Source organism: Panthera uncia, chromosome B1, assembly GCF_023721935.1.
Source record: "Panthera uncia isolate 11264 chromosome B1, Puncia_PCG_1.0, whole genome shotgun sequence".
NCBI classification, from domain to species: Eukaryota; Metazoa; Chordata; class Mammalia; order Carnivora; family Felidae; genus Panthera; species Panthera uncia.
The window spans coordinates 63,795,550-63,811,768 of NC_064811.1; the positions used below are offsets into that span (position 1 = coordinate 63,795,550).

The 16,219-nt window shown below is 36.5% G+C and overlaps 1 protein-coding gene and 1 long non-coding RNA gene across 5 annotated transcripts in view; one reads left to right on the forward strand and one right to left on the reverse strand.

Annotated features, from left to right (window-relative positions):
* The window catches only part of LOC125923669 (uncharacterized), a 69,792-nt gene that overhangs the window by 49,794 nt on the left and 3,779 nt on the right, over positions 1–16,219 (forward strand). Inside the window, exons 4-5 of one of the 2 annotated variants that reach the window (XR_007458123.1) lie at positions 2,409–2,560; positions 14,350–14,539. This is a non-coding gene — a long non-coding RNA (uncharacterized LOC125923669). The remainder of the gene's footprint in view (positions 1–2,408; positions 2,561–14,349; positions 14,540–16,219) is intronic. The other variant, XR_007458124.1, reaches the window with a different exon arrangement.
* Positions 7,016–16,219, reverse strand: part of ANTXR2 (ANTXR cell adhesion molecule 2) — a 153,149-nt gene continuing 143,945 nt past the window's right edge. For all 3 annotated transcript variants that reach the window (XM_049632104.1, XM_049632106.1, XM_049632105.1), the window contains one exon: positions 7,016–12,524. In XM_049632104.1, the coding sequence (XP_049488061.1) occupies positions 12,486–12,524 (39 nt within the window). In that variant the 3' untranslated portion in view covers positions 7,016–12,485. The remainder of the gene's footprint in view (positions 12,525–16,219) is intronic.

Sequence of the window (16,219 nt, forward strand, 5' to 3'; positions counted from 1 at the left end):
TTTATGTTGCTAAGTGAGGAGGACTAAAGCAAAGAGGGAAGGAAGGAAACACTACAAACCCTTTACAGAACTCATGACCTGGAATTGTCTTGTTCAATGTCTGTCCTCAGTTGCCAGTAAGATTGCCGAGACCAGTTTGTCTTTCTCACTGCAATATCCCATCGCCCTGTACACAGACTGGCAGTAGGTAGGCATCACCAGTATTCATTAAATCAGCTAAATATGTGAATCCAAGGCGGTTTCCTCTCTGCCTGACTTTGCTCTTACCTTTGCTTTTAATCGCTTGTAAAATGGCTGCGTTGGCTTCTGACCTCCTTGGTCAGTTTTTGGCAACAGAACCAACTCCCTGAATTTAGGCATGGTTTGTGTTAAACTGGGGGTCTTCACATTCCTGGCTACTAAGCACAACTAACCTTTCCTACCCCCAGGACTCCACCCCAGACACATCATGCCGCCATTCTCCAGGAGCTATGGGAAAATTAGGGTGCTGAAGGATTGTGGTACCTGGCTTCATCCTCTGCAGCATTGTTCTTCACCTGATTTGTGTAGGTCAATTGGTAAAATGGAGGGGAAACATCGATGTCAAAGTAGAATAAATACCTGGAAGAGTTAATCATCACAAGATAAAAACGCAAACTATAAATCGAGTTCAGTTTTCCATGGTGAAGGGTCACTTCACCATATGATCCTTGGAAATTAAAACCAAGACTGAATTAATTATCCTTTTACTGTCTTGGGTTTTCTTTCCCTTCTTGTTCAACATTAACTGCCTCTGAAATTATGTTAAAGCAATGATCTCTATCATAATGTCCTTCAGCTGGCCCTGAAAACAATTTCCTACAGAAACCTTCATTTTTCCTAGGAATCATGTCAACCTTCTTAACCTCATCATTTTTATGGTATTTTGTTTTGTTTTGTTTACCCTTAGGGGATATTAAATTTTTATGTGGCTTAACTTATCTGTGAGTTAGACCAAAGTAATGTTTTAAAGTACGTTAAATGATTTAAAAGTATTTTGCTTCCTCAGGAAGGCTGTTAATATACACGGAAAATTGTGTGGCAGCAAAATGAGATACTCTCAGCGGTACAGAGTTTATCTAGGGTTTCCCATATAAAGCAGGCCTCATTTAGCATTAAATCTCATTTTATGTGATCAGGGTTTATTTTTAAATGGGCCACTCAGGATTCATGCTGCAAGACTTTTTTTACTGAGCATCATGGGAAGGCCATTTTTTTCCACCCGTACCCTTATACCACAATTTCACACTCAATTTGCGTAGGTTTTCACCAAATTTGCACTGTATACATAGTATGTAGCCAATACATATTTATTAAATAAAAACAATGAAAAATACATGTGGAAGTACTTTGGAAAATTATAAAAGGATATATAAATGCAAGTTATGAGTGTTAAGTGATTTGTCTGGTTTTCTTTGAACGTGCTAAGAAATCATTATTTTCAGATGTCAAAATGCTTATGTCAATAATCCGGATATCATTAGGATTGTGAAGCTGTACACAAAATTTCATAGTTTGGGTCATTTATAGCATTTTCTAACACAAATATGTTTCTTAGAAGGAGTGTGTGTGTGTGTGTGTGTGTGTGTGTGTGTGTATAGCTACATAAAGTAAAAAATATGAGAGATGTAAATGCTATTCCTATCGCATGTAGGGAATCTAATAATTTCTTCCTAAGAACTCAAGGTTCATTGGCACATGATGTAATATTTTAGGGGAAATCTGGAGAAACTGATCCCTTTTATTTCTATCATTTAGAGTTTATCAATTTGATTTCTACTTGAACAATGTTTGAAATAAATGTGAGTTTTATTGACTTTAAGATCACTCTCCTTTCTTACTATATATATGTGTATATATATGTATATATGTGTATATATATACACACACGTATATATATGTATATATATGTACACACGTTTGTGTGTGTGTGTGTGTGTGTGTGTGTGTGTGTATATAATATGTATATTATTCTAGGAAAACAGTTAATAGGTGGGGGCAACTTACTATATAAGATCTATATAATATTACCTTAAACCCATTCATCAGTTTTGAATGGCCAGTTCTCAATATTTTTGTACATTTTCAGAGAAGCTCATTTTTATATTAATCTTAAGGATCATTTTATCCTGCCTTGAAAGTTTTCCTGAACTCAAGCAACTTCCTTAAGTAACACAAAAACGGAGTTAGCAGACAAGTGAAATTATCAGGCGGTGGGGCTTACACTGCAGGAATGCCTGCCATTGAAAACAGAGCACCAGGCATTTCCATTCTTAAAAACACAAACATCTATCATTTTCTCAATTTATGCTCTAACCTCCTACAGTGTTGCTTAGTCCTTTTCTCTCTCTGTCTTCTTTTTTCTCCATTTTATTTCCCTTCTATTTCAGGGGAGGGGGGAATGCCTCCAAGATTTGTTTTATGCAGAGAAATTCAGTTTTGTTCAGCCGCCGCTGCAGAACTCGGATCGGAGATTCACGTCACGTGGGAGAACTGAACTGAAGCTTCGAAGAGACGACTTACAAGAGCCCCTCCTCTCTGAGTTAAGTTCTTAAGACAAAGGCTGTCATGCTCTTTCGTTCGCTACAAAGAAGAGAGCAAAGGCAGTTTATTATTCCAGTTACCCAAGCGCACAGGCAACTAGAGTACAAGATATTTTTAACTCCTCGTATTGCTTTGAATAATACCAACTTGAAATACAATTCCTCTATACGAATCGCTGTTCTTTGGGAAACATATGCATGAACTTACACAAAATTTTAAGGAAGAGAAGATCTTTCAGTACTTCACACACATCTCCCTGCTTCCATTTTTGACTCCTAATACTTACTCTCCACCCAGGAGTTAGAGTCATTTTTTCCCATGTCTAAAGCATAACGCATCACTATCCTGCTCAACTCCAATAGCTTGCTTCCTATCATGGTGAGAGTATCTGAGAGTATCGTCTTCTCTCCCTCTGGAGCCTTTGGGGGCTGCTTACACACTCTGCTTTCTGCTGCCTCATCTTCTTCTCCTGTCACAGACTCTCTCCCTCCCTCTCAACCCCCCTGCCCTTCTCCATTCAACTTCTTGCTCTTACTAAGCTCATTTCTGTCTCAGCACCTGAGAATGTGCTCTTCCCTCTATCTGGAATTCTCACACCCTCAGAGAAACCTTCCCTGACCACCTCAACTGTAAATCCTTTTCTACTCAGTTTTTATCTCATCCTGCTTTATTTTCTTCATAACACACATGGCATGTATTATATATTTGTCACTTTAAGAGACCATCTCTGGAAGTCCCGTTGTTTATTTTCTAGTTCCTCACTTGAATGTAAAATCCACAAAACCAGAGATCTTATCCCCCTTCACTATTCTTTCCCCAAAACCCTTTTAAACAAATTATGACATAACATTAAAATGGGAGTCTTTTGTCTAAGGTGTAGCAGAAGCCTCAAGAGTTGAGGAGTGACATCCAAAGGTGCATTACACTAGATCTTCTGGGCAGGACATGCTGTGATTGTGGAACTGGTTCCACAGGTCACAGGTCGCCTAGCATTCACAGGTCACTTCTAGCTAATGTGAGGGTAAGGAATCTAAGAATGACAAGAGACACAGGGGGAGGCCAGACCCCAGAGATCTAGGCACAGGGGTGACAAGTCCCACAGAGATGGAGTGGGGGTGGGTAGGTAGTACCATGGCCAAATTATTCAAAATAGTAGTACTCTTTTTGAATCTTTAAAAGTAACAGAAAAAAAAATACAAGTGTGAAGCAAGAATGACTAGTTCTAACTTTAAACACATGGCATCTGTTTAAAACTGAGGGGTATGTTTTAATTGAGGCAGTAGAAACTAAATGCTCCCATAATTCAAGAGGGTATAACAAGCTCAGAAATATAATATCCAGACAGTGCAGTGATGTGAGACTTTAGGAGAGATGTTGAATTATTTGTGATACACCCTTTCCTTGATCGTCTCCTCTCTAATGTATGCCTCAAAATGTCAACCTAGTAAATATTGTTTTCCTGCATTAGACCTTCCACGCTTTAGACTTTTCAACCTGAAGAGACAGTAAAAATTGTGAACATGGCCCTACACTGTCTGATCCTTCCTAAACCACCCTGTGCCATCTTTTTCCAGTCTTCTTGGCTCTCTCTCTGCTGTAATTCGTATCTCTTGGTCCCCCCAGGTAGCTTAAATTTCTATTAATTCTAGGGCATGCTTTTTCACTGTCTACAACATTCTTCTTTCCTTCTTCCTTTCTGTCCTTATCCTTCCAAGTTCTTGCTTCTTCCAGTTTTTCACTAAAACCCTCAAGCCAGTTAAATCTTCACTATTTGCAAACACAGCACTCACACATTTAAGATACGCATCCTACTTGTTACCTATTCACTTAAGGTATTTTCTTCTCCAGTAGAATGTAAGCTCAGCTTATTTATTATATCACTTCCCTAGTGATCCACATATTGTCTGGCCCTCAGTAGGCATTCAATAGTTATTTGTTGAATTTTCTGTTGTGGAGTGTGTGTTCTGGAGTGACATTATACATGGGACCAAACAATACGATTAGGACTCCATTTTAAGGGTGCCTGGGTGGCTCAGTCGGTTAAGCATCTGACGTTTGATTTTGGCTCAGGTCGTGATCTCACTATTGTGAGATTGAGACCCGCATTGGGCTCAGCATAGAATGTGGAGCCTGCTTGGGATTCTCTCTCTGTATCCCTGCTCATCCATGTGCACACACACACTCTCTCTCTCTCTCTCTCAAAATAAATAAAATAAACTTAAAAATATATATAGGGGTGCCTGGGTGGCTCAGTCTGTTAAGTGTCTGACTTTAGCTCAGGTCATGATCTCGCCAGTTTGTGAGTTTGATCCCCACGTCGGGCTCTGTGCTAACAGCTCAGAGCCTGGAGCCTGCTTTGGATTCTGTGTCTCCTCCTCTCTCTGCCCCTTCGATGCTCATGCTCTCTCTCCGTCTGTCAATAATAAATGTTAAAAAAATTTAAAAATAAAGAAATAAATATATAAAATATATATATGAGGTAAGATCGCAGCCAATGACCTATATAAACACAGGGTGCGTCATGTGTGAATGCCACAGGATTTGGGACAAAATAGTCAATACAAGCATTTAAGAAAGGTTTTTCAAGTTCTTTTTTACATGTGTATTTCTGATGTTAGCAACATCCCCTTATTTTTGTCCTTTGTCTCTAGTGATATTTAAATACCTTCTAAATAGATTTTCAGTACCATAGCATAAAGTATTACAGGGACTAAATCTAGGTTAACTTCTGGGCTTGTGCAGATAGGCCAGGTAAATTCTCCAGAGGCAACAAAAAACTGCCCATATGCTTCTCAGCCTTGTGTGAGGTTTATCATCTGGCAAAAAAAAATGTTCCAAGAATTTATCCCTTGGCATTTTTCCTTTTCTGAGAAGAATTTCAAGTAAAATATAAAGCAGTAGAATGGGGACAAATGGAATTCCTCCAAAAACAAAATCACTTGTGTGATGACAAGATCTAAAGAATATGGGCAGGCAAGGATTTAATGGAGACAGTTGAACTCAACTGGTATATTTTCTTAGGGTGTCAGATGCAAGGAAAATATTTAGTGAAGGTAAATCATTCTAATGTTTGTGGTAAGCTGAATAATGCCCCCACAAGATGTTTATGTCCTAATCCCCAGAACCTGTGACTATTACCATACATGGCAAAAGAGACTCTGCTCGTGTGATTATGTTAAGGATGTTGAGGAAAGAAATCAGAAAAACAAAAGGTGACTGTAGTAGAGGTTGGAATAATACATTCTGAGGATGCAAGAAGCGGCCACAAGCCAAAGGTTACAGAGGATGACCAGGAAACTAGAAGCTGAAAGTGACCAGGAAACAAACTCTCCTCTCAGAGCCTCCAGAAGGAACGAAATCCGCTGAAACCTTAACTTTTTAGCTCATTGAAACTGATTTTGGACTTCTGACCTCCAGACCTGTAAGAAAATAAATCTGTGTTTTAAGCCACTAAGTTTGTGGGAATTTGTGACAGAAGCAATAGAAAAGTAACACAAGCCCTCTCTTTTCAATTTAATTGATATCAAAAACATTTTTTTCTGAGTTAGAAATTATAGACATATGCATAATGTCCTTGGGTTGAATTTTTTGGACTGATTTTGGAAGAGTTGAGGGAAATCTTTTTTAAAGCATAGTAATCCCTCCCATTTTATACATGATTAGAAAAAATAATTTGATGCATATACTAGGTTTACTCTACCAGTTCAATGGATTTAATAATTTTGAAACCATTTGTGTATTGGTCTTTATCATTTGAATTGAATTTTTAAAAAATCATTGATATAAACATATCATTTCAATGCTTTCTGGGTGGTTGTAGGAATACAGAGATACTGAACATTAATGCCACTGTGATTTTCTTTTTAGTGGTATGCCATATTATTCTAATCATATCAGTATCCTTTAAAATGAGATAAAACACACTGAATATTTACTAATATAATTTGGTCTTTGATAACCTTTTAAAAAATATACCAGTTAACATCCAACTTCTGCTCAGGTCATGATCTTGCTGTTCCTGAGTTTGAGCCCCGCAATGGGCTCTGTGGTGATAGTTAAGAGCCTGGAGCCTGCTTCAGATTTTGTGTCTCCCTCTCTCTCTTCCCCTTCCCCATGCACTCTCTCTCAAAAATAAACATTTAAAAAATTAACTATATACATGTGTGTGTGTGTATATATATATATATATATATATATATAATCTTTTAAAGCTTTCTGAAATATTCCACTCCTTATGAAGAATCCCATGAAATTAATTAGAAAAGTCATGGAGCTTCTCCCATTTTTTTTAAACATTAAGAATTTGTTGAAGATATTTTACACTTGAACATATTGTTTAAAATATAATCTTTCTCCCCATGTGACAGCCTCACACAAACAAAGTATTTAAAGAAGATGAAGGTCTGTCATTGCTCTATTTAATTAACAGAGACTTTTCGGATTATAAGATGTTAAAAAAAGAACTCAAAAGAAGACTTTAGCGTGATAATATTAATCATCTCATTTCACATCAGAATTTCAACTGGTAATTCTATTTACAGGTGTCATCTGCTAGAACTAGTCAATCTTATGTTATATTGTGAGTTTTTCTTTCCCCAGCTACTTACACAAATCAGATGGTGACGTACAAAAGCATGGCTAGAGGTTTACATTTGCTTCTAATTTAGCCTATGATGTAACAATTTCTCTTTTCTATCATCCATGACTTTGGAAGCTCTCAGTTCCTTTGGTTTGCATCTACATTGTTTGATCACCTTGCCTTTTAGTGCATAAAGGCAATGCGTATCTTTTGGATAGTATACATTCTAGAAGATGAACTCTTGATGTTTCTAACCAAATTGAGATCGACTTAAATGTACATTTTAATAACTTTTACAATTACTTTTGGATTATCCACTGACGTTTACAATCTTGTGAATATTACTTACCTAAAACATAAATAACTTTATAGTAATTAGGAGACAACGTTAAGCATCCATTTTCTTTTAATTCTTACTTCCAAAGTTCTCTTCTACAATAAGACAATGGTAACTTTGTGGAAGTTTAGCAATTCTAAAATACTACATATCCTGAGTAGTATTGAAATTAGTCAGTAAAATGTCTTCCACTGAATACTTCCCATGGGGGATATAAGCACAGTTATTGTCAATGAAGATTGTTTTCCAATTTCGACTAAGGAGAGAAAAGTTTTCGTTTTTCTTAACTTCACTTAAAGAATAATTTAACTTTCTTTAAATTACACAGTACCTCCTCATTAAAATTAGTAACATAAATATATTGTAACGATTTCTGTACATCTTTATACATGCCTTTGAGACACCCGCTATGACTGTAAAGTCAGAGTGAAATACACAGATATGTTTCCCACTATCTTACTCATCATTTCAGAGGTTTCATCAGACATAAATTTTATTATCAGTTGCCTCTTTGACAAGTTCTAGTTGTAAGAAATTAACTGAGAAATTGCTCTATTATGGCTAATTATAAAATTATGTAGTATGGTTCAATGTCTTTTTGGTAACTAAATGGCAGTTTACAGAGCTAATACTGCTGTGCTCTCCAAATGAGGAAAGTCATTAAAAATACGAAATATATAAGTACTAAAACCTCCAATATGACCGTATTCACAGAAATGTTGTCAGAGCTGGAAGGAACTTGAGACATCTCCAGTGCACCTCTAGTCTATGGTTGAGAAGCTGATCAGTTCAATTTCAGCAAGCTAGTTGTAGCTCACTCTAGAAGCCAGGACATCCATCACTTGATTCCTAACAGAAGATGGTGTGAAGCACATCACACTGACTTCCTCTCTCTCTTTCTTACATACACATACACACACACACACACACACACACACACACACACACACACTACCTTAATATAGTTCTCTTAAAGTAATCTGAACAAGCACATTTTAATATAAATTTGCATGTTCTACTGTGTACTTTTTTATCAGCATTTTCTTTTGGCAGAAGAGCACAAAAATAAAGTACACTTTTAAAAAATAGCACAGGGCTTGCTGCATTATGAGTTTTCAAATTTTTTTTTCCTTTGACCAATTTGACTGAATTAGATCCTAGTAAGTGTAGGAATATACCAAAATTAAACCTCGAGACTAGAACACATGGCTGCACTCACTTCATTATCTACAGACAACATTCTCCAGCCTCACCTGCCCGTTTCTTTCTTTAAATATACGGCAGGTGTACCAGTTATTCTGATTCTACATTATATAGTTCCTTTCATATTAAAATAAAGAATGGATATATTTCTTTCCTGAATTACATACCCACCAAAAACTTTTTTGGTAATAAAACACTTATAAACTTCCTAAAGTAATGTGATGCTATCTGCCACTTAGTAGAAGCTAACCACGGGTTTTGCCATGGAGGAGGAGGTTACAGTGCTTTACGATACTGGTAATTGTGGCCTGATTATATTTTGCTCTCTTAAAATTCAAAAATAATATATGTGAAGTGATCAATCAAAAATGTTTTAGACGCCTTTTGGCCACAATACAGACGGTGTATTAATTTTAAACATAAACCAATGAATTGCCTCTGAGCAGTAAACAGTGGTCAGTGATACACTGATGTTAAAGTTACTAACTTCACAGAGACACCCAGATCTTATATCCAGTAAAGATTTATTAGAAAAACAGATATTGAATAATTTATGATGTTAAATGGTTCAAATAAAGTTCAGGTGGAATATAAGCAAATCATCTCTCAAACAATCTGAAATACAGGAGGTTTCAGCCTTCTATATTTTTGTCAAAATAAGAATTATCTATAGATGGCAGGTACTGCGCCCTACTTAATGGAGGGTCTCAAATTTGACTCTGCATCTCATTGGGAAGGAAATATAAATTTTTAAAATAGAATTAACTTGGGGAAAGGCATCAGTGCTGTAACTCTTAGCACCAAATGTTTTTTCTTGGAGCACCAAATGCTTTAAGGAAAACATTCCAAGTATCAAAGTTTTCAGATAGATAAATATTTATGGATCAAATCCATAAAGAACAGACATTGTTATGAAATATATATAGATGCCTTCAAAACTTTCTTTCCAGGCAGAGTAGACACATAAGTTAGGAGTCATTTCCCACTTAATTGTCGTTGCAACCTTATGCAACACAAATGGATTACGGATAAAGACTTACTCGTTTAGACACAGAAAGTAGATCTTGACTGACATTATGTCCAGAAAATTAAACAGGACCGAGTCCTCTCTACAAAATATTTTTAAAAAATGTTAGTAAACTTATAGAAATGGCTTTATTCTAACCCTTTATTTTCCTGACTAAAAGGTATAGAGGTTTTTGATTTAGTTCTTTGGTGAGAAAACAGTACTCTTTCAAAGCAAATTCTTCTATTTGCTAGATAGCAAAATGAGAGAAAATGGCATAGATTTGGTTTGTATCTTTAAGTGCAGTGAAAATCCATCTGTCTTTGAACTTTATGAATTGTACTCTTTTAGTCTACACATACAGGCCATTGCCTCTCCCTCTTCATGGAGAGCTCTTCATAGTGGTATTAGAACTGGAACCCCATTTACATTCCAATCTACAGAAAGCTATTTTTCCCTTTAAGGGCAGAGGTCTACTCCCATTGCTCATGTAGCAAAACACTAACTCAATACAAATGCCATACGATAGTAGACAAATTCCAAGTAACTACTGAAGAAACAGCCTTGGCTTCTGTACTATCTTTGGTGCTCTTAAATACCATTTATGGGTGTGCATGGATCAGAAATGAAGTGCCAATTTGAGAAAACAGCAGTAAATGCCATCCCAGATATAAAAATGTAGAACAAAGGTCTACAAGAACTCATGGGGTGTATATATCAGGCTTCTAAGTCACACTTGCACACATGGATAATTACTGTCAATAGTATCATTTGTGAACATAAGCGACATTTTGGACCTGAATAGAATTCTGTCCTGAAACTAACCAGGACAATTATATATTTAACCAAACAAAACTTGAGTTTATGTGGGCTTAAAGAAAATGGTAGCAGAGGCACAGGTAAAATTTTATTTATGAATATGTAGACACATGACTTTGGATCCAGCCAGCCAGTGACATAAATAAACTTGAGCAAAAGATTCAAGCTAGAGGATACGCATGTATACTTATATTTGTGTGTGCTTGAGTAAGGCTTCTCGGAGCAGTGCCACAGATCTGGACACCAACCAACAGAATCACTCCCGTCCTTTGAAATTTCCATTAAGAGCACAATGGGGGTAATTATACTGGGATGCTCCAAATCGCTCTTTCCATCTTGTGCACACACATGCCCGCCAAACATGAAATGCTCGCCTTCTCCCTTCCAATGTGATGGTTGGTGAACTTATTTTTAGTGTCATTTGATAAGCCTTTGTGCTCACAGAGAGACATCCCACTGACCCAGCCACTGGTCATTGTCTATACCAGTTCACATCAAAGCAGGCGCGCTTTGTCAGGTTTCGAGTCGAATATCCATTTCGCATCTGAAGTACAGTATCGAAAGTGACTAGATCATTTGAGCTTTTTTCTTCAGCTGCTGCCTTCTTCCTCCCCCACAGTGTTTCCACTCACGCTAACATAATTTGGCATCGTCGACGTGACACGATGGTGGTTTTTCTAAAAAATTATAATACATACATTTCGGTGTTTTGTGGTGGCCGATCCTCCTGAAAATTTAATTTATAAATTGATGAGAGGAGGTCTTTTTTCCTCTACTGAATCATAACCAAGGTGGAGTGCCCCTCAAAGTCCAAGTAATGCGCATACAGTAATAGGTCATTCAATGTCAAAAGGCATAAAAAAGATGAGCAAAATCTTCACAGGCTGCTGCTTGCTGTTGCCTTTAATTATATTAATTAAACTTTGAAATTTTCATGCAAAGAGAGTTGCTGGCTTGTGACGCTGAAGAGCCCTTGGAGACTTGGAGGAAGGAAAAACCCTGAGCGGAAGCTTTGTGGTTACTGCTTCCTTTAAATTAAAAGCAAAACAAACTCCTGGTATGTTTACAGATATTAATGCTTTATGCACTACTAAACCCTAAACATAGAGAGAGGGGTAAATCTACCGATCCCAGAGACAAGTTCTCAAAGCACAAGTCCCTTAAACTCCATTCAAGATCTCTGCTTAGAGGCTGTCTTCCTGTGGAATAACGCTCTATTAATTTTCTTCTTTTCCCGGGTGCATAATGAAAGAAAGGTGTCTTCAAAAACTAAAGGGCAAAATCTTGCTTGCTACCAACACCTTGAGGCATCCTGTCTACATTTTGTCATGCGTGTGCACTTTTCAGTGTTAGAATGACAAGATTTTCCAGTCAGAAGCTTCCCGTAAGGCACACTGTGATAGGGGACTTGGGAGGATTTTGTGATCTGACATAGCTATAAGGCAATGGACTCCTTTATTTGCTTGGCCTGGTGGGATATTCCATACTCTGCCTGTGGCTAACAATCTTGCGCTGTGAAAACACAAGTGCCATGTTTCCATATAAAACACTCCTCTCTCCGTTACAGATCCATCATGGCCAGTTCTGTGGTCCCTGTTTTGATATCATCTTCATGCTCTGTGTTCTGTGGTCCCTGTTTTGATATCATCTTCATGCTGTCGTTTTTGCTTTTTCCTCTTCTACACTTTCAAATGCACTTTCTTGTATAAACCATAGCGTGTAGATTAACATTAGTCTTTATTTTCCATGTCATGAATCATGAGTTACTCCTGGGTTCCATCAACTCTCGTGTAGATGGCAGAACAAGTATTTAAAAATGTTTGGTGCAAGCAAAGCAGAAGGCAGAGAAAACATTTCCTGACTGAGAGGAATAAAGCTGTTCTTCCAAAAACTTCTGAAATGCATATTTTTTTCATTTGGTTGGAAATCAGCAGTGTGAAGATGTATCTTCATACCTCCTTGGTCTTCCTGTTTTCCTTTTACTGAGATGGAACTCGAGAGAAGTTTATGCACCGGCCCTAGAAAAGAAAAAAAAATCACTATTGAAATATTAAAGCAATTATAAAAAGGTGTAAGAATACCTAGTTTTCCTACCATGACATAATAGACAATTACCCAAGAACACGTCAATGTTAAGATGAACCGTTAAGTCATGTTTTTCTCCCTTGGGTCAAAGCATGGTGGTGGTTCATTCAGATCTTTTCTGGAGCAAGTTCACCTACACAACCGTATGGTAAAACTAGAGTGGAAAGAACTCTATGTAAAACAGAACTATGTTATTGCTATTTAAAGTATAGCATTACTATCTTAGCAATAAAAATATCAAAGCCAAACCCTATGTTTCTTTCTATAATGGATTTAAATGAAAGTATTTCTTTATGCAATCTGGTGCTTTTAAAACTGATATAAAAATGGTGCTTCTAAAATGTATATATGAAGAATGCACTTGAGAAGTAGTAAGAGACTGAGGATAAGGAGTCAGGGAGAAAGGGAAGAGATGGCATCTCTTTCTGTTTGCATTTTAATAACAGGCTTTTGCCAAAGACAGTAGAAAACTCGTCCTCTGTTGTTGACCATTTCTCTGTGTGCAACTACACACCATTATTATGTGTTCTTAACAAAGGGCGACTATTTGCATTCCACATTTTCTTTGCTTTCTTTTTTTTTTTTTTTTTTTTTTTTTGAGAAAGCACCTGTGTGCACATGTGCGAGCCAGGGAGGAGCAGAAGGAGAAGAGGAGACAGCATCTCATGCAGGCTCCATGCCCGGTGCAGAGCCCAACTTAGGGCTCGATCTCATGAGAATGAGAACATGACTGAGCAGAAATCAAGAGTCAGACGCTCAACTGCCTGAGCCACCCAGGCACCACTACTTTCCACGTTTCAGAGACTGTCATCCCAATTTCTTAGCATTTCAAGAAAGGTTATGGAGACACATTGTTTCCGATGTAATTGTAAATAATCCAAGAATTATTTGAAAACAACGTTTTAAATTATTGATAAAGGATCTCCTCTTTCGGTCTCCTGGGTACAGCCATGGTGATACTCTGTACCACATAAACCACATCCAGATTTCTCAATAGGCCAAAAGCTAAGCATACTGCTTTTTTCTAGTTTTGGGTAAAGATTATCATCTTACTGAGATTTTCCTATTTGTCATAATATCTGCTCTTTAACTTCAGATTTTACAACTTCTTTTTACTTCTCTCTAAATGTGAATAATAAGTTTGTTTTAAATATCCAATATATGGTAATATTCAAAAGAAACAACAAATATTGTTGGAGAAGATAGCTTAGAACATAAAAACAGGATTTTGGTCCATTTTCCTCTCAAAAATGTTTGCTCAATAAATTTAGAAATTTCAGAAATTAATGAAAAAAGAGAAAGCATAAAAGCAAACTTGTTTCCATCAGCTTTTGCCTAAAAGACAGACATTCATCAAAAATTATACATCTTCTAAACAATTTTGGAGGCAACATTATTACAACTGTCAATTTTATTACCTACTTTGTACCTAGTGTCTACAAATAATAGTTGTGCAAATGAGAGTGGGAGAAAAGCAGAGAGAAGACCCTCTTAGAATGAGGTCAAAGAATATTTCTTGGCTGGCACAGTGCACAAGAAGGGAATGAGGTGGCACACTGCAAGCCCCTCAATCCTCATTTGGCTCAAGGAAGTCCATCTCACCTACCTTTAAAATTGCAATTCACTACAAGATTTTGTTTCTATTTGTATTAAAATGAATTTTGATAACTATTATTCAAGATATTCATGCTTATGTTAAGGCAGGTCACCAATAAGCTACTTATATATCTGGACTTTGGTTTCTTTATTCTTCTTTAGACATGCCTTCCTAGATCTACGACACCATTACAGCATTATTCCCTTGACTTTTGGTCATAAGAACAGCCCAGATGACTTCTGGTCATATGAAGAGAATTTTATATTTTGGAAAATTGATACTGAGAACACAGATATTAAGGGGTCAATTCTTGAAATTAAGAGCTAACTAGGATAAAGCTTGTCACTTCTGGTAAGTTTATGTGCTACCCTTACATAATAGCAACTATATAACTCAGCCTTTCTGTTTGTAATTTGGCTTTCAAAAAATGCAGGCACATAATGTTCTAGAAGCTATGACCGCCCTTAGCGTTCATTTTCTAGTGTGACCATATAGTGTGACTTTGGCCCATAATTATTTTATTTTTATTCTGTAGTTTTATGGTATGTTTTTTTCTTATGATTTCTTTAGAAGTAGACCAGGTATAAGTAAATTTAAACTAATATGTATTTCTTTCTTAATTCTCAACTTTCATACACATAAAGATTCCATATTCAGGTAAACCTTCAAAACCCTCCAACAAATGAATTGCCTCAACCTCTATCTTATACCAAAAGACAATATCATGTTTACTTCCCTTCTTTGTTGCTTTTTCTTATTCTGGTGGGACCTAATGAAGTATTCTGCAGACAGTTGATGTCAAATGATTATTAATTTGAACTTAATCTTAGTTAACTTAGATAATTAATATGAACTTGAAGTTTATACTTGTAATCATATTACAACTATTCTTCATAAAATCCCAAAAGTTCTACAAGAATAAATATCCTAGGTCTAAAGATTGAAAGCTTAACTTTGTTTTCTTTGGCTTCTAAAATATAAGCACAACATGATTCTTTATAAACTTGAAATACATTAACATCTCAACTCATCTATTAGAATAGAACTCTATGCAGAAGATTTACTGCATTATCCACTTTCCCTCCACCTGAGAAGGAACAGAATGTACCAAGGATAAATCACAAATAAAACTCTGGTCACAAAGTCTAAGTTCACAATTAGAATCTGTCAGCTTTAACATCACTTAAGTGATTTTCAGGCATTTAACAAGTATCTATTAGAGTAAGAATTTCATTGACATTTCTCCAGAAATCCTTCTTGGAAATATCTTCTTTTGGGTCTCTTAATAAGTGGGAAAGGGAAATTGATGCCCCATATAAAAGTATCTGGTGTTGTTACTGCTCTATAGTTAAGTAAACCAAGAGATGAAAACAAGATAATAGTCGAAACTGACATATTTGCTGTTGGTTAAGTATGTAGACCCTAACTCTTTTGCAATATTTGAAAACTGATTTCACCTATTCATTTTCACTGTAGCCAGTAAGAGTAGCGTTAGCCAGAGCAAGTGCCATGTTTCCCATCTTTTTCAGCATTAAAATTCTGCTGGCATTAATGCTAGTGAACTCCTTTACTAGCTATCTGCACAGGATATATTTCACTGCTATAACTGTTATAGTATTATGCTCACCTCAGAAATATCCATTGACAAGCTGAAGCATACAACTGCACTTTAGTTTAGACTTTTCAAACACAGATAGCTGATTTATTTATATCTCCACTTCTAAGTGTACTAAACCTTCATGCTTTGTGCAACAGTAAACAGTGATTCAAATTTAAAATTGTATACAAAGCGTGGATACATATAGAAATAGACACAAAACAATTCAAGAGGTCCAGAAAATCATGATTATCAGGAAAGAATGTCGACTTGAGGACACAATAGGCTCTTTGGGCAGAGATTTTCTGAAGCAACTGAAGGTACAAGACTGAAGAGAGGGCACATACTATCATCTTTCTCCTATATATGCAACAGAGATCTATCTATGTATGAGATATATATCAAGAGAGCAATTCATATATATAAACACATAA